At 36.7% G+C, this 18,598-nt stretch overlaps 1 protein-coding gene across 5 annotated transcripts in view; it reads left to right on the forward strand.

Moving 5' to 3' along the window:
• Nucleotides 1-445: 445 nt before the first annotated feature.
• The window catches only part of CWC22 (CWC22 spliceosome associated protein), a 33,752-nt gene continuing 15,599 nt past the window's right edge, over nucleotides 446-18,598 (forward strand). For 2 of the 5 annotated variants that reach the window (XM_087733096.1, XM_087733100.1), the window contains exons 1-14: nucleotides 446-584; nucleotides 1,173-1,284; nucleotides 3,720-3,787; nucleotides 4,616-4,735; nucleotides 4,859-5,116; nucleotides 5,611-5,739; nucleotides 8,029-8,197; nucleotides 8,579-8,632; nucleotides 9,560-9,695; nucleotides 9,783-9,989; nucleotides 10,110-10,172; nucleotides 10,523-10,615; nucleotides 11,897-11,978; nucleotides 13,248-13,308. In XM_087733096.1, coding sequence (XP_087589222.1) covers nucleotides 1,258-1,284; nucleotides 3,720-3,787; nucleotides 4,616-4,735; nucleotides 4,859-5,116; nucleotides 5,611-5,739; nucleotides 8,029-8,197; nucleotides 8,579-8,632; nucleotides 9,560-9,695; nucleotides 9,783-9,989; nucleotides 10,110-10,172; nucleotides 10,523-10,615; nucleotides 11,897-11,978; nucleotides 13,248-13,308 — 1,467 coding nt within the window. In that variant the 5' untranslated portion in view covers nucleotides 446-584; nucleotides 1,173-1,257. Of the gene's footprint in view, nucleotides 589-1,172; nucleotides 1,285-3,041; nucleotides 3,119-3,719; nucleotides 3,788-4,615; nucleotides 4,736-4,858; nucleotides 5,117-5,610; nucleotides 5,740-8,028; nucleotides 8,198-8,578; nucleotides 8,633-9,559; nucleotides 9,696-9,782; nucleotides 9,990-10,109; nucleotides 10,173-10,522; nucleotides 10,616-11,896; nucleotides 11,979-13,247; nucleotides 13,309-18,598 lie in introns of those variants that run through there. The other 3 variants (XM_087733098.1, XM_087733097.1, XM_087733099.1) reach the window with 3 other exon arrangements.

The following is an 18,598-nucleotide window of genomic DNA, read 5'->3' on the forward strand; positions in this document are numbered from 1 at the left end:
CAACATGGTGTAATGTATTAGGTATGTCCTGGACATATTTCAAGTAAGGTTTAACCAGCAGCTCATGTGTAAGTGACAGGAGTGTGTGCTGCAGGTGTTATTCAAGGGGCAGGTGTACTAAATTCACTCGGTAAATTCACTCAGTTTTAGAGCTGATGGAAGACTTTGGACAGCTCCTCTTCCCTAACGGAAGTGAGTTGAGTGCTTGTTTGCTATTACCGATATTTCTGACAGGAACCTTGTACATTTGGTAGCAATGGGGTTGTTTTTTCTGAGATGCCTTCACCTCGGAAGAAGCCAGCACTAGAGAAGCGCAGGCTGAACTGAAAGGAGCAGGCAAGGCGGCAGCCGGACCCACAAGATGGGCGCCGGGAGCGCCGCCGCCGCAGAACTACGTTTCCCGTCGTGCAGCGGTGCCCGGGCGGCCGGAACCGCGCGCTTCCCCCGCGCTGCTCCCAGGGCTGTAGCCGCTTACGTGCGCTCGCCGAACTTTGACGCTGACCGGGGCCTGAGCTCAGCGCGCTCATTGTGCGCCGCGTTCCGCCGGAAGTGACGCTGTTTCCGACCGTGCGCGGCGGCGGGCGGTAGGTGCGGAGCTCGGTGGGCCGCGGGCGGTTGGTGACAGCCCTCCCGCGGGCAGGGCGGCGGGTCACCCTGCCCCCCTTCCCGCCTTCCCCCCGGGAGCGGCGGGAGCCCCCGGGCGCCGTTCGCCGGCCGGGCCCGCCCGCGGGTTGGGGGTGGTCGCGGCCTCCCCTCTGAGGCCGCGGCTCAGCAGCGGGCGGGGGGACGCGGGCCGGGCGGTAACGCAGCCCCGCGGAGAGCTCAGTGGCCGGCCGGGGCCGGGCGCCCTGGGGCCGGGCGCCCTGTGGCTGGGCCTGTGAGCAGGGCCTCGGCATCCCCTGCCGCGGCCTGGCCGCCGGGTCTGGCGGCTGGCTGTGCCGGGTGGCCGCGGCGGTGGTGCTGGTGAACTCCAAGCTGCCGTTTTACAGCCTTTATTTCCTACGGCAGCTGCTGTGTAACCTTAAGAGATCTGACTAGGTTGGGGGGGGGGGCTGTTTGTTTGATTTTGTTTTAAGGAGTTATGCAAGCATAGCTTTAAAGAACAAATTAAAAGCGCAGGTTCCTGCACCGTGTGCAGTAGAAAGTTTTTGATTGCCTTCTGTTTGTTGCAGATGAAATGTTTTTCATATGCTGAAGTCCACCTTGGATTGTCTAATTGCTGTGTGCTCAGAACTTAATAAAAAGTAGGAAGTCAAGATGAAGAGCAGGGTGACACAAGTAAATGTAAGTGTTCTTAAATCTAAATTGTGGGGTAAATGTAAGTGTTCTTAAAAATAAATTGTGGCGTTTGATTATTCCCTTATTACTAGTGATGAGGTTTGCAATTGATGATGTGTTAAATAAAGCTTCCTGAATGTAAAACAAACAATATCCATAATTGACAGCAGCTGTTTATAAGAGAAAGATTGCTATGAAGTCAGGGAATTACTGTTGTTTCTAATGCTTGTTGTCCTAACAATGAAAGTTCTGAACATTATTAGCATATAATGATAAAGTAATTGGTGAAAAGTGACTGAATGAATGATGACTCCACAAAGAACTTAAGCATGTGGAGCAATGGAGAAAAGAACCGTTGAAAAGTTAACAGTGATGTTAAAATGAAAGATAAAGAGGCAGGAAGTAGCAGTTAATGTGGCAACTGTATTTTTTACTGTGGAAATTAAAGCTTTCCCTTTTAAAAGCTGTGTGCTACATTTCTGAATGAATGGGAATGATTTTTAGGAATGCAAGAAAAAAAAATTTGGTTTAAAATTACTCTCCTAAAATGATGGTTTAGAAGTGTCACATTTGTGAAGTACACTAAATTTGGGATAGGTTAGCAGAGCAATACTCTTCTGGTATGCTGTCCCAATTCTATGGTATTTCTCTGGCTATGTTTCTAGAGTTCAACCTTGTGTAGGCTTCTTCACTCTTTTGGTTCCAGCTTTTCTCACTGAAGCAGTTTTTAATAGGGATGCTTGAAGGATAGTTTGATATCTTCTCATGTCTTCCCAATCTGGTGGTTATCATAGTGCTCCCTCGTCTGTCAAAATAAGCCAGTTAGCAAAAGCATACTGTTTGGACACTTTCTGTTAATAATTTTGATCAAAGTGGACAAGGAAGAAGACTAACTTGTGGCAGAAAGCCTGTTCATGAAGAGCTGAGGGTGACAAGTTCTTCAGCAAACATAGGTCCTTTTGCAAGGAGACATGAGAGCTGCCCAATACAGAGGCGTCTGTAACATTGTTTTATTTCCGTGAACACTTGTCTTTTTGGGTCTGCTTGGGCAAAGGCAGGTGATCTAGAACTCATGAGCACGGGTCATCCTAAAAAGACCCACCTCTTCCCATCTGCTAAATATTATTCAAATACAGTAACTAGTCTGTGTTTTTCAAAGATTTTTATTACCAGTTTCTTGGAAGCTTAGGATACAGTCTTGCATTATCTTATTTTGGGGAAAAAAAATCAACAACTTCAGGACTTTTTTTAACCTTGAATTATTTCAGTGATCTGCTATATGGTATAGTCCCACAAATGAGTATTGAAAGGGGAAGAACCATGGTAAAAATACAGGAATTTCTTGTGCTAGCTTTGCCATCAAAGATAATGTTACTCTGGAATTAAACTGTCAGAGGGATGTTCTTTTGTAGTGATGCATACATGATCACTGGCTGATAACATAAGATTGCGGTTCTGTAAAATCATAGATAATATTTTAAGGGAAGAGAGGACCCTTACAATGAAAGTATAGAAGTCATAAAAACTGCTTCTTAGCTGTACCAAAGTAGTTTTGAAACATCTCTATGAGGTCAATGTCTTTCCATGTGTGCTGTAGATGCTGTCATACTCCAATTTTTGTGTATGATGCCATAATTCTGTGTGTCATGGTTCAGACCACAATATTTGCTGTGTTTATCACTTTACAACACATTTAAGTGTTTAGCACTTAAATAATACTACAAACATATATTTCAAAAATCTAGAACTAAATTTACTTCCAGGATCTGTCAAGTGGAACAGCGTGACGTAGATGTTTATACTATATGAAGCTAGGAATGACTCGTGGAAATAAATCATGGTTAGTAAAAAGGAGGAAGGTAAGGAAAAATTATGCAGTAAAGGGGATCTTTAGGATAGAGGAAAGACACTCTTCAAATAAGAAGTGGTAGAATTCTATTAATGGTATTGCATGTGATGTAACGAAGTGTAAAATGGCGTATGGAAGAAGGAAGCAGGAAAGGCACACCGAAGGTCCATCTATTCTAGTCTTCAGCAGTAATCGATAGCAGATGCCTTCAAAAGTTTAGGAACGAGGCAACCGTAAAAGTACTCACCCACATACTCTCCCAGTCTCTCCCTATTTGCAGCTTCCCAAGCCAGATAATTTCTTTGGTAACTCATGTGAATATTTCTTCAGTGTTTGTCCAGTCTCTTGAACCCATGTAGGCATTTGGCATCTGCAGGATCCTGTAGCAGGGAGTCCAGCTGTTTAACTTCTTGTTATTTAGAATGAGCTCTCCTTGTCATAACTGACTGCCATTAGCTTTATTTGATGACCTTTACTTCTTGTGAAGAAGTAGGGAACGAAAGACATGGAATGCTTTGATGTCAAGATATATGTGCTCATAGTAATTAACATATAATCTTGGAGCTTGATTTTTCTTTCTGTTTTCTCAAAGCATGGTTCCAGCTATGAAAGGAAGGAAAACTACAGTTCTCGCCAAAGAAGTTTGTCTCCAGAGGACAGGTAGAGCGATTGATTTTTATACCCTACAATTCTGTATATATACCTCACATAGTGAGTTAAATAATTAAAAAAAAAAAATCAGGTTCTGTTTCTTTTTATATATTACCATAACTGAGCAGTGAAAAATAAGTGTAGGTTTAATAAAATACTTGAACGTCAATATAGCAGTAATTAAATAGATTTGTTACTAAAACTAAATCTTTTAAAAAAATCCTTAGCTTTCAGTTAAATTGTCATGGGACTTGAAAATGGCAATTAGATGCCAGCTTTTTGCTTGGACTCGCATATTCCTGATACCACCATTGTCATTTTAGAGCAAGATTATTGATGCCAGCAGGAGGTGGAGAAATATAATTTGAAGTGCCATCTACCAAGGCATGAGATGAGCTGTTACCAGTTTACTTTTCTTTTTACATTTTAATTGGAATAAAACCTCTTATACTAAACACAATATCATTTTTTTCTCATAACGTCTATTCTGTTTCATGCTACACAGGTAAAAGTAGATGAAACAAATGAATGTGTATGTTCCAAGAAATGCATGGTGCTGAATTTGCCTTTGGTATTTGATGTTATTACCATTTCGTGTTTAATTTTAAGTTCTAGGAGGAGCTTCCTTTTACAGCGCTTCTCTTGATTTTTGATTATTTTTTTACTGACAACAAATTATGATAAAAGGGGCATCTTCTGTTTGAATGATGTGTACATTGAAACTCAGGTAGCAGAAGTGGAACAGTTAGTATATAGGTAACATTATATTGCAAGTAGATATTAATAGCATTGCTTTTCTAAGCCTACTACTAAGAATTTTGTGTCTTGGGTTGCCAGTAGGGATATGGAGCGTGACAGGTCTCCATCTCCCAGAAAGAGAAGATATTCTGATGACAGCAGATATGATCAGGAATATTCAAGAAGGGAATACTATGATGACAGAACTTCAGAAGGAAGGTGAGTATCAAGCTCTTTTTTTAATCAGTAATAAAACACTCATTTTAAAGAATAAAACGTGAAAACTTTTCACGAACCCTTGGGTATTTTATTGTTGTTTGTTCTTTTTTTTTTTTTTTTAAGAAGGATGGAAAGGGGGAGAGAGAGACACCATGAGAAATGGGAGGAGAGAGAATCTGATCGAAGGAACCAGAGAAGATATTCATCACCTGATCGTAGGAGTCCAGAGAGGTCGACAGTCCAGAGCTCACTTGCTCATGATGAGACCACTTCAAAGAAGAAGAAAGAAGAAGTGGATCCAATCCTTACTCGCACAGGTGGTGCATATATTCCACCTGCCAAGCTCAGGATGATGCAAGAGCAAATCACTGATAAAAATAGGTGAGTCAAAAGTAATGTATTAGAATTTTTACTGAAAAGCAAAACAGTAAAGGTTTTAGTGAATGTTGATGAAAATGGGATACATTTTGAGGGCTGTGATCATTCTTTTGAAGATATATTTTTATCAGAAGAAAGGTAAGAGAATCAGATTATGACTGTACCTGCTTCTCCTGCAAACTGTAAATGGAAAAGTGGGATACAGCACATAACCAGGGATTTTTTTTTTAATATCTTAGAAAACTGAACATACTGGGTTATACCATATCTGCAGAGAATTACATTTTGGTATATCATGTTGGTTCAGTGAGTTCCTAGTAGGTAAATGTGTAATTATGAACTAGTCTTCATATTTATGCAGTGAATATTTTCATACTTATTTTACTTACTACAACTTACATTCACATTTTTGTGTGTGTGTATATATATATATATATAAATTCACTCAGTGCTACCTCAAATTTATGCATTAATAATTTGTGATACCTTTGTAACAGCTTGGCATATCAGAGGATGAGTTGGGAAGCCTTGAAGAAGTCAATCAATGGTCTTGTCAATAAAGTGAACGTTTCTAATATAGAAAATATCATTCATGAGCTCCTTCAGGAAAATATTGTTCGGGGAAGGTAAGTCTTAGTATTTTAAAACAATTATTTTGCTTTTCTGCTGGTATGTATTCTGTTGATGTGTACATCACTATGTGTGCTATGTGTAGTGTATGGATGCTAGTCGGATTTTAAAATTAACCTTAGGCTATAGTGTCCTATGCAGAGTAGTCCCCTACTTGGGGAAGTGATTGTATGCTTGGAGGAATAAGAGTGCAACGGATAGTATATGTTTCCTTTTCTTAAAGGTTTTACCTACACATTTTACTTGAATGACTTGAAATTTACAGGTGTCTCTGTATGTTTACTTTTGTATTCTGCGTTTTTTTCCTGTGGGATAAATAATATTTGTAGCCAGTATTTAGCAAAACAAGTTTTACTACAGTTATCTGGCTGGACTGTTTATTGTTGTGTTGAGGAGAAAAGATTACTATGCTGTTTGAACTCAGCACTAAGTCGTGGTGACTGTGCAAGTACTGCGTGATGACTTTCCTTGCTTTAATTTTGATGTCAATAGAGGTTAAATACGCTAGTCTGAAGGAGTATGGTTTCTTAGACTGGCTACTGTTTAAACAAACAAAACTAAACACCACCAGAAAAAAACCCCTCTGAAGAAAATATCCAGAAATAATTCTGTTACGTTTCAAACAGATAGTAACACTTCTGTCACAACTTGATCACTGTTATTTGAGGAGGTTATAGCTAAGGAAGGCGTTACTTTCATGTATGTCATACCTGATGGGATGATCAGAATCCTGCAAATAGCATAAAAACAACAGAAGAGAATTTAGTAAAATCTAGAGAGTGAGCAAGTAGTTCCCAAATGTGATTTCTGTTAAAAGTAATAATGAAGTCTCGAGCAGTCTGTTGTAGAACTGCTTTTTACTTGCCTGCATCTCATGTCCCAGAAACTTAATTTTCATACAAGCAGTAATGTTCTAGTTTAAAAATGAGCTTGTTGAATGTTTTTAGAATACACTTCTCTGTGGAAGTTTTTGTGTGTGGCTTAGGAGCTTATAAATTTCATAACAATGTAGACAGAAAATGTCACCATTGCCCTTCTTACAGTTAATTTTGACTTCCAGATTTGCACAAAGGTGCATATAAAAGTAATGACATGAACTTTTACCTAGCTGTAAAGTGCTCTTCTGAGTTTTCTAACTAAAGGGTAAATGGGATCTGAACTAGACCAGTTTCAGTTTGTAAGTGAGAAGTAAGTAATAGTTTCAAGATTAAATACTCTGTTTCTGTGCACTAGTATGAAATGGGTTCTATTCCATTTGTCAACTCCAAAGTAAGTAGGAATAAGGTCCTTATGCAGTTTGTATTTAGTACCGTGTAGGAGGTTTTTTGGAAGATTTCAATAGACCACAGAGAAGATAGAGTTGGATATCAGTGTGCACTTTGAAGATTCATGTTTGGAGGGCTGCTTTATTTTTTTTTCCTCTCACCCATTTGTAATGGAGTAATACAGCAACAGTCAAATTCTCTGTGCTATAGCATTAGAAAAAGCAAAACTGAGAGGGGAAAAAGTCTCAGATTCTTTTCAGATTTTAGTCTTGATATAAATGCGAGACCATTAGTACAATAAAAGAACTATTATCTCTTGAGCCCTGTGTTTGCATTCATTTAGGCTCTAAGTAGTAGTCTTTTATAATCAGTTCTCGGTTCCAAAACATAATTATTATGTTGAAATATGCAGTTTCTTTTGAGAAAAGCATTGAAAAGCATTACTTTGCCCATTCTGGTTTTACTGAACATTCAGTTTTGTTATTCCTGGGTAGATCTTTGTTAGGGACCTTTTATGTAAATATAATTTTTATTTCTTAGAAGTTTGTTTTGCTTGTTTAAGTTATCGTTATACTGGAACACAATTCTGTGTTTTTCATAAATAGTTGCAGAGCAGATATTTTTTCAGACACAAACAGGATTTTGTTTTTTCAACTGAGGAAAAGAGCACAATCGTACAAATTTCAAAGCTAAGAAGAGCCTGTGTTGGGGTTAAAAAGGGATAATTGCAGGATACAAGATGAAGACTTTTTACATGCTTATCATTTTCAAATGTAGTTCTAATAGGAACAATATTTAATGAAAGGTAAGGTATCAGTTTAAGAATTTCTTGGCTCAGACACATTTGGGTAACACATCTTGCAAAACTCCATTTGTGGCATGATAAACAATGGTTTGAAAATGACTGTCTGGTATCTTCTACTATTCCAACTGTACAATACTATTTTATGTGATATGTACTGAATAAAAATATTAAATGTTTTATTACCAGAAAAATCTTAAACTTATGTATTTTTACAGGGGATTGCTGTCTAGATCCATTTTGCAAGCTCAGAGTGCCTCTCCGATTTTTACTCATGTTTATGCAGCTCTTGTGGCAATTATCAATTCAAAGTTTCCAAATATTGGTGAATTAATTCTCAAGAGGTTGATACTAAATTTTCGCAAAGGTTATCGCAGAAATGATAAGGTACGTAAAATGTGAAGAAGCAACATGCTGAAACTTGTAATTCTGCTGTGTTGACCTCGTATCAAGTGTGTTCAAATTACATGCTTCAAAGAACACAACCAAGACCTGTGGGTCAGGACCTATCATTAATATATTAAGTATAGTAGTATTAGAGTATTATGAAAGCTTGACAACCTGTTCTGGGTTGGTACTGTGATAGTTCGTTTGGTTTTGTGGGTTTTTTTTTTTGAAAGTGTGCAGTCCTAATTGTGAACAACTATCGGTATCCCAGCATAGTTAGTTGCATGACTTAATTTGATTGTGAGATGCACAAATCTTAGTAAGTAAATTTTTTCTTCCATATAAGATGTGTTAAAATTTCCTATTTTATTTCTTTTGCAGCAACTCTGTCTAACATCTTCGAAGTTTGTTGCACATTTGATGAATCAGAATGTGGTATGTTACTTCATGTTTCTACTCAATCCAAACGATATATGGCTATTTCTTTACTTTTAAGACAGCAGTAGCCTAAGTGAAGATGCTCTCCCTGTTCTAAGGGTTACTGAAAATCTGAGTTCAGGCTTCCTTTTAATGCCTGCTGTAAATTGTTAGGACCTTTTTAGAAAAGACATTGGTAATTGCCTATGCAGTTATTATTGCTTACCATTGCACTTATAATCCAGAGCTTCCCCAGACTTCATAAATATGTTTTGGCTAGTATTCAGGCAAATCTTGATGCAAAGCAAGCTGCTTCTGAGGCTCTGTCCCATGGATCTTAAACAGAGTTTTCTTGCAACACTGTCATCTGGCTTAAACATCTGTGTAGGCAGAACTAGACTCAGTTGCATCTAAATCAAATTTGTATCCAGCTCTATGCCGCTTTATGTGTTAGAAATCAGGACATTCCAATCTAAATAATGGCAAGAAGCAATTTGTCAGGAATGCATTGGGAATATACGGCATTTTGTAAAGAGGAAACTAATCTGAGATGTGCCATTTGCTTATATGTATGATCCTGGAAGACCTAATTATAGACACAATGCGGTTAGAACTAGTTTCTGTAATGTAAGTGCTGTTTTACTTGCTTCTTGGGAACGCATTCTATTTTTTTTCTTAACGGCAAAATGTTTTTCATTGCTTGCTTATTCATTTCAATAGCATAGTCACAGTCACTACAAAGTTGGTGTAAATACAGGTGGTAAAATTGTATTTGAAATTTTTTTCTTTCTCTTAATTAGCTTTGTCCCACTACTGTTGCCTTCTGTGTGTGATAAACAAGTGTGCTGTGGCATCCTCAAAGGCTGGACTGCTCTGTCAAGTAAATCACTGTAATAATAGTGTGACATTGTACATTCTAATTCTTTACTGATATTATTTCCATAGGCTCATGAGGTTTTATGTTTGGAAATGCTCACTTTGCTTCTTGAAAGGCCTACTGATGACAGTATTGAAGTAGCAATTGGATTTATTAAAGAAAGTGGGCTCAAATTAACAGAAGTGTCTCCTAGGGGTATTAATGGTAAGTATAATTAGCCAGAACATTTGTCTTTTTGGTGTTTGTATTAGTAAATCCTTTTCATATTTACATCTCTGTCTTTTTCCAAAGCAATCTTTGACCGTCTTCGACACATTCTGCATGAATCTAAAATCGATATGCGCGTTCAGTATATGATAGAAGTTATGTTTGCTGTACGGAAGGATGGCTTCAAGGATCATCCAATCATTCCAGAAGGGTTAGATCTAGTGGAAGAGGAGGATCAGTTTACTCATATGTTGCCATTAGAAGATGACTACAACCCAGAGGATGTTCTTAGTAAGTTAGAAACGGAACATAATTCTATGACTGCATTCCCCGTGAAAACAAATTTAAGATTAAATATTCATTGTTTTCTTAATTCTGTATTTTAAATAAAGATTCTCTTTTATTCTAAAGATGTTTTCAAGATGGATCCCAACTTTATGGAAAATGAAGAGAAATACAAAACGCTGAAGAAAGGTAGGGGGCTGTGTGTATACACATTTTATATGAAATATTTATGCACTTACTTATAGGATGTTTACTTATCCAGCTGTTGTTACCAGCCTTTAACAGTGGGTGATATTTGTGTCCCAGATAACTGTCTTTCAGTTCATCATAGACCTTTCCAATGTATTCCTGCTATTTTCTTCAGTATTTTTTCCCTAGCTATGTTTTCATTTGGTTATGACATACCTATTTTTTTGGCTCTGCCACATTCTCCACCTGGGACACCCTTTCACTCTTAAGTGTTGGATCAAGTTTTTTTTTTTTTGGTAATAAAACTACTGTGGTCTGTATTCCTTTAATCTGGGATACTGCTCTTTCAGAAATTCTTGATGAAGGTGACAGTGAATCTGAAGCAGATCAAGAGGCTGGAAGTAGCGAGGAAGATGAAGATGATGAAGAGGAGGATGAAGATGGTAAGTGTATGACTGGCACCTTACTAGTGATTGGTTGTAAATGAAACAGGAAACAAAAACTTAACTTGGTACACATTTTGCAAAACTAAGAATGTTCAAATGTTAAGGGATGTTTTCACCTTGAATTATTCTCAGATCTAACTGTTTACTAGCAAATAGTATAAAAGTAATGGTCTAAAAGGAAGCATTCAGCGCAGGCAGAAAATGAAAAGCATCTTTGCCCGATTCTTCTTGACCATATCCATTTCCTGTGAGAAAAGCCTTGCAAACATAAGACATTTAAAAACAACAAATGTGAAAATGCTTCCTTAAAAACTAGCAAAGACAACCTTTCTGGACACTTTCTAGTGCTCTATCATATTTTTAAGTCACTTTCAAGATCAGAATGGGTTTTCTTACAACTGTATTTACATCCTCTATATCTCACTTCTTAGTTCAGTTCAACCCCCTTTCTTGATCTTTAGTGGAAGCAGTCAGTGTTTACACGTTTTCAAAGAATGTATTTGATTCCCAGGAAAAAAATTGATGGATAAGCGTAACTGAAATGTTTGTGCAGACTGTGTGAGTAATTGAAAAGCCAGCCAAGTCCTGTTCTTGTAGAATACCAGGAATGGATTTCCTCACCAGTTTGCTGGAGTATTTCACAGATGAGCAGAGCTTCCAGGCTGATGAAAAGTATGAGAATTCACTTAACTTTTCATCATATATGCTATTACCAAACTTTAAAAGAATGAAGGAATAGTGAATACTGTATGAATGAAGGTGTTCCCAGAATGGTTGTGGTTCAGAACAGATTTTTATACACTTGATCCAGGACAAAAGAGAACTTTGCTGAATGCTGTAATGTAGATCCTACGTATGACAGAAACAAAGAATTTCCTGTTAAAATCAGGGAGACTACACAAAGCATTGTGTAGTTAAATTATGCAGAAAATACCTTGCTAATAATATAGACAAGAAATGTTGAACCCAGAGGTTGCAGTGGCTAAGTTATGTGAAAGGTCTTTGAAAGGGGAGTTATCCTCTTAAAACTGTCTCTCTAAATATTTACCTGTTAGTTACAGATGGGGCATATACTGATTTTTTTTTTTTTTTCTTCTCTGTAAAAATAAATAAATAAAAAACCCCCCATAAACCTGCTAAACAGTCCTAAATATTTCTAGGAAAAGTACTATATAGTGTGCTACAGACTTAGTAAACAGTAAATAGAGCTGTTCTAAGAGATTACATATATCTCCCTTAATGTTTTACTCTTTACAAAACCATGTTTCTCTTTCCCAGGTCAGAAAGTTACTGTCCATGACAAAACAGAAATCAATCTGGTCTCCTTCCGTCGTACAATTTATCTTGCTATTCAGTCAAGGTAAATATAATATAATTTGTACACCTATGAGTGCTGTTCTTTTGAAATGGGTGAACTGGTATTCTCTTTCTTTTTAAATAATATTTTAGTGTGCAGTTAAAAAAAAACAAACAAACAAACAAACAAACAGGGAAGTGTTCTTTATGGAGCCTGACCTAATTGTATAAAGCAGACTGTTTTGACAAATGGGTACCCAAATTCTCATTCTAAGATAAATCCTTTTCATTTCAAAATGTTTGAGTAGTGCACTGGGACTTTTCCATGAGGATTACTGTAATCAAAATCTTCTGAGTGAACACAAGTCAGTGATCTTCAGATTATACAGCATCTTAAGAATTTCTGAAAAAAGTGTGACACGCTTGAAGTAGAGATGCTGTAGAGTTTCTCCACTTCTGTGAGTAAGGAGTTCTGCAGCGTGGTACTCTTTAGGCCTGTTGCCATCTGCATTGTTTGGAAAACAAGTATGCAGATACCAACCCTGAAGTGTACTGTGTTTGTGTACATCTTGAGAATGAAATCCCCTTGCAGTACGTGGCACAAGTAATCAGAACATGGTGCTATAACTCCTGTGTCACCTGGGTGAAAGGAGAGATTAATCTGTTGCATGCTGCTCAATTCCATTGTTAAAAGTAGGCATGGCCCATAATATTCTGCAGGCCTGAACCTGCATGAGGAGTGAGATAATGTAGTTGTGGTATTGATCATTAGACATACGGATTAGTACCATACTGAGATGTATGAGAGGCTCTTATATTTCTCAAAGCTACTGTTCAATACTTTCTTGCCCTAATTAAGTTTGTTCATCTTATACTTGGGTGGGGGGAGGCACTTACTGGTAACTAAAGGCTTTCAGTATGCAAGAACGTGAGTGCAAAGAGGAGAGTGTGGTATATACTGGTTTTGGAACTTGTATACAGTGCTTGCATTTTGGTGTTCTTCAGGATGTGCAAAATGAGCTCGCGTGTTTGTGTTTTGCTAAGTTTTGTAAGATGATGTAATAGTAATAATGACCTGAGTCATCTTGTTTTGATTGTCTGCAAATGTAATGAGTTTGGATAAATTTTCAGATATAAATTCATGAAATACAAAATGTTCATTGAAGAAAACCACCACAACAAAAAAACCAACAAAACAAACAGCTTTCTGAATGTTAATGAGATACTTTATTTCAAAACAGTTGAAGTTTCAGCATCAACAATCAATATAATTCTGAAATGTTTTTAGCATATTTTGCACAGATAATGAGAAGTATTTTGTCTATTATTGCAGCTTAGACTTTGAAGAATGTGCTCACAAATTGCTGAAGATGGACTTTCCTGAAAGTCAGACTGTAAGCCTTGCTGCTGCTGCTTCTTTGTTATTAACATTATTAAGTAGTAGTACTATGGTAGTATCTAAAATCCTTACTCTTTTCGTGGGACCTAGTTTGTATAGCAAGCAGATGAATGAGAGTGATTCCTCAGAGCTGCTGTTCCTTAAAATGAGTCTTACAACCTTTAGAGCAAATAGGCTAACACGTATTTCATAAGACATTTGTCTTATGCAGTTGCGCCTTTCTGTCAAGCAGTTCAAATGCTTGCTTATAACCTGTTTGAAAAGGTTTGTTGGTTGGACTGCTGAAACAATTATCCTATGTCAAAAGTAGTGTAGCATGGCAGTGATTCTCAGAGCTGTCTCTGAAAGAACTCGGAGTTGAAGATCATATTTGCAGGCAGCTTTAGACTTTGTCAGTGGGGCTTGAAATTTAGCATAGTGCTAAAAGAATGTGTTGTTTTGTTGCATTCACAGTCCTCTTTGAATAATAGTGTATTGAATTAAAGCAGTTGTAAGTATGATTGCTTAGTTGTAATCTTGGAGATCATCAGACAAAATCTGTTTTGTCTTCAGACACTGTGTGTAAGATCAATTCAATTGGTATGTTTTCACATAAAGGAAACTGTCCTTCAGCTAGTACTTATCCTAGATACTGCTAGAATGTAAATACCCATCTAATTATATAAACAGCTTTTCAGTCAGCTGTAACCTATTATCATGAGAGTTGCACTTGAGAGAGCTGTTAACTTTCTTGTGGCTTTAATTATCACTATTCTGTTTTACTTGAAACTGTGTGTAGAAGTAACCTTATTAGTGTAATAGTAACTAGTAAGTGGAGATCTGGGCTACAGTTAGGTGTTCTTTAAAAACTTCATTTAATCTAGTAATCAGAAATTGGTTGGCCTATTATTTTTTCAGTTCTTGTACTATTTTGTTACCAAGCAATTTACGTGGAAGTAAACTAAGAATTCAGATGATTGTTGTGTATTTTCTTATCTAGTTCTTTAATTCTGTGTGTGAAATGCAATACTAAGCATGCATAGGATTATGATTCTCAGTGAAGCATAACCTGAAGAATTCTAAAGAGAAAAAAAAATCCTATTTTCCAGCAAATCAATTTAGCTATAAAGAATAGAGAAAACAATCTAGAATACACATGCTAGATCATACAACGGAAATAAAACTTGTGTAACACTGCTCGTTAGGTAACTACTCCACTGTTGGTATTTAATACCATTGCAGTCTCTGTCAACTACTAACTATTCTGTGGGCAAGATCTACTCAGAAAAATAAATTTAATGGGGGAACAAAAAAAAAAAAAAACCCACACCCAAAGCCCAACCCATTAGTCAGAATCTTAGGTGCATTAAAAAAAAGTAGATTTTATTTCACTGTTTTATTTGGTATTTTTGAGATTTGACTTAATATTTGCTGTCAGGTTATTTTATTTTGCTTTCTATGAATCCTTTGCTTCCCACAAATAAAAATAACCAGACATATGCAGATGAATTTAAGGTGTTAGCTTTCATATAGTTTATGGGGTGCTAATTTACTGAATATGAATATTTTTATATTACATAGTCCTGTGAAGGGCTTTATTTCTGTCTTAGCTTCGAGAAACTTCATATTTCCCCTATCAATCACAAATTAAAAATATATGAATGTTACTATATGCAAAAATAAATGTGCAGGCATGTTTGTTTTTTTCCTGCTGTGCTGCAAACACAGAAATTGTTACTCCTAATTTTGTAGGAAAGCTCTTAGAGCAACTCCCAGGTCTAGTTTTGAGACTTAAGATTAAGTATGGGTAAATTGAATATATATGGAACTGCTGGGAATCAATTAAATACAATGCTAACTAATTTAGAGTACAGTAGCTTTGTGATCAGCAGCTCTATAATCTCTGAAATGTTTCCACTGACTTTCATGTCTCTTGAGAAAACAAATGATTGGAGGAGACAAAATATGATATCCCACTAGCTGTCTACTCAAGTCTCTAGACAGTATTACTTAACATCTCATTCCAGCAGATTCTTTCCTGTCACTTTGTGCTTTGGGAAATGTGTAAAATTCATGAAGCACCACAGTTTTTAATATTAAAATTTATAGCATTCTTTGAAAAACATTCAGATGAATAAGAATTTAATTATTTGAATGTTACAGTTTGTGGTACTTAGTTTATTTTGGTTAGCACACCAGCCTATTAAAAAAAGAAGCAGCTGAGGTGATGTAGTTATGATTCAGCTGTAATTGCTATGAATGAGATGCTCTTAAAATAAATGCAGAAGTGTTATTTTTGGCATTTGTGTGTGTGTGCAAGTATATATCTAAAGAGACAAAAATAAATTAGTATCAACCTATGATTCAGTACTAGTTGTAGGAATTACTACAGTTCAAGGTTCAAAACTGCTGTAAAACTGTGTCTTCTTATCATAAGGCATCTTCTTTGTGCTGATTTCTTTTTTACCCTAATAATCATTACTTTTCACCTCACCTTAATCAAAGACGTGAGAGCTTTGACTTGCTCGTTGTATAGACTTACAGCTCCTAAGGAGTGTTTATGGGGGCAAAAAGAAAAAAACGAGGCTTCCTGATCAGTGTGAGAGCAGAAAGAACAATGAGATACAGACAATAAAATTATTCAAGGATTTATGAAGCTTGAGTCTGTCCATTTGGATAAAAACCTGAATGCACTCAGCAGGAATTTCTGGTTGAATTAACTGCCAGTTTCTAAACAAGGGAAATCACCTTTTATTCTTTCAAGTTAATATCTTCTGATTGAAGCCTTTAGTGAATTGATTCCCACTGCCTTCATTATCAGAAGAAATCATAGGATTATTTTTTTAGCCATAAAGCACTTTTTTTTGGCTCTGTTTTACTGAAAGCTTCAGCAACGTGTATTGCAGGATGATGTGTCTTTATAATTTCTTTGCACCTTATGATTCAAAGCTTTAACCAATCTTGAGAAATTCCTGGAATGTTTGCTGAACTCTTGGGTGAATCTTCAAAGTTTGTTTATGCTTGTAAGAAAATTTCAATTAGGATCAAGCGTAGGAGAGGTGATAATGTCATGGTTAGTTGTTTCTTACAGTGAAGACCTTGTAGGTAAGTGCTCATTCTCTATGCCAGCTCCTGCTATGAATGGTGGTTATCATGAGAAGCAGGTACTAGGGTGTTTGACTGAAGTATCATTTAATGTAGTTTCTATTCCTTAAAAATCAGGTGAAACTTAAAATCCTTGTTGAAGAATTTTTGCTCAAATTAAGTCTAATTTTACAGTAACTTCATGTTTTCCTTCTGGAAGGCTTTACTTAATAAAATCAGCTTTCTTTAGTTTTGTCATTAAGACTTTTCCACAGGTTTTGAGTAGTGAATTGTCAATTAAATATAATCTAAAAACTGATAAAAATGTTCAAAACCTAAAGACAAGACGTGAACGAAGGTTTTGAGACTAATATAGTCTTAACAACTTTCTTGCTGGTTAATTGTTCCGGAAATCTTTATGTACAGAGATTTTTGGTGTCATTTAGCAGCGCTAAGTTCAGGAATTATTTAGCAGTTTTTATCAGTGGTTGAATTATCAGATTATCGCGTCATGTTACGCGATAATTATCGCGTCTGCTGTGTGACACAAATGTTTGTATCCTTAATACCAGTAATGGATCTGTCGCACAGCTCTGATTCATGGAAAGAGGATTAATGTTCAAATGGATCATCTACGGAATAGAACAACGTAATACTGCTTTTTGGCATTGCAGTTTAGTACCGGGTGGTGAGGGGAATGTCGGCACTCTTTCTTTTTGATTTACTATCTTAAAATTGTGTTCTGACTTGAGAAGAACATATTTTTCATTTTGCCATGAACTGAAATGCTGCTTTTTTGGAAGTGAATGATGCTGTTAAACAGAAACATCCATCTTCCATTTCCTATCTGATTTACATGCACTTAATTCTTAATTTATATTAAATGCATATTCTCCTTCCTCAAAATACTCACTTATTTCCATCTTCTTATCCTTTATTTTTTTTCCACACCCCTTTTTTGGGTGAAAAGTTTGCCTACTACAGTGTCCTATTTTTCTTTCTCTAGAAAACACCTTTTCTTTCCACAGCTTTCTTTTCCAGGTTCACAAGTTCAGTTTTTGTTTCCAGCTTTCCAGTTTTTCTTTTTTTTCCTTGACTCTTTCTCATGCATTTATTTTTGCTCCAGGATTCTGGAAATACGATGTCTCCTTCTTGTACCTGGACCTTGTCTTTAAACTGTCTTCCTGATTACACTTGTTCTGTTTCTCGCCCTTTTTAATCCTTTTTTAGATGACTCCAGCATGTTCAATGTTGTCTTCTTTGTCAAAGGGTCCTTCTGTAGTCACTAAAAATTAAATCTTCTAAATGTATCTCTTTCTTTCTGTATTTTATTAATCTGATAGATGTAAGCAATATGCTCTCTGGTTTCTCTTTGTCCTTTTTTTTTTTTTTTTTTTTTGTAACCTTTCACGTTTCTTCTGTCTGTATCCTTTTTTGGCATGTCATAGTTACCTTAAATGAGCAGAAGTGTTACTTCTCTGATTTTACATTGCCTGTTTAATATAAATGTCTGGAAGCCATTTCGAAACTTTTTTGTCACAGTTTTTTTTCCTGATCCTTTTTCATGCTGTCTTCCATATTACAGATTTTCAGGATCCTGCTGTGCATGATGTTTTGTAGATCCTCTCTTGTTCTACCACTGTGTTTCTTAAAAACAGCAAACAAACAAAAAGCCCTGTAAATTTTCTCAGTTCTATTAGGAGAGTTTTTTCTAAATTTATTACTAAAAGCCTGTGCAAGTTGATTTTGTTTTTCCTGTCACTCTGTTTCTTATGACTTCAGCAGATTAAATGGTATTGCTGTCTTCCTGTTCCTGATTTTTTTTTTTTTTATCCCCCCCCCCCCCCCTTGTTTCTAACCTCTTTTCTGAATTCTTCTCCAGGTACGAAAAGCTTCTAAATTTTACTCATGTCTTGTGCTGACATCCATCCCCACTTGAGGAGTAGGTTCCAAGTGGACTCTTGCTAACCTAGCATGCCTCTGCTTCCCTTATTTCGGATCTGTGAATGTTGTTACTGTAACTCAGATACGAAGACAGTTGTATGCATCTCCTGTGCATTGGGACTCTCTTGTTCCCTTGTACTCTTCCATCTGGATTCTCAAGCTTTGACAAAGGGGTTTATTGCTTTTTTTTGTTGATTTGACTCACTTTGGTATCTTAGTTCTGTTATTCTGCATTAGGTGGTAGTATTTAAGTATGTCAAATACTCAATTTAATTCTC

Source organism: Nipponia nippon, unplaced genomic scaffold, assembly GCF_047370975.1.
Source record: "Nipponia nippon isolate SJK-2023a ecotype South Korea unplaced genomic scaffold, ASM4737097v1 scaffold_5, whole genome shotgun sequence".
In the NCBI taxonomy this organism is placed as follows: Eukaryota; Metazoa; Chordata; class Aves; order Pelecaniformes; family Threskiornithidae; genus Nipponia; species Nipponia nippon.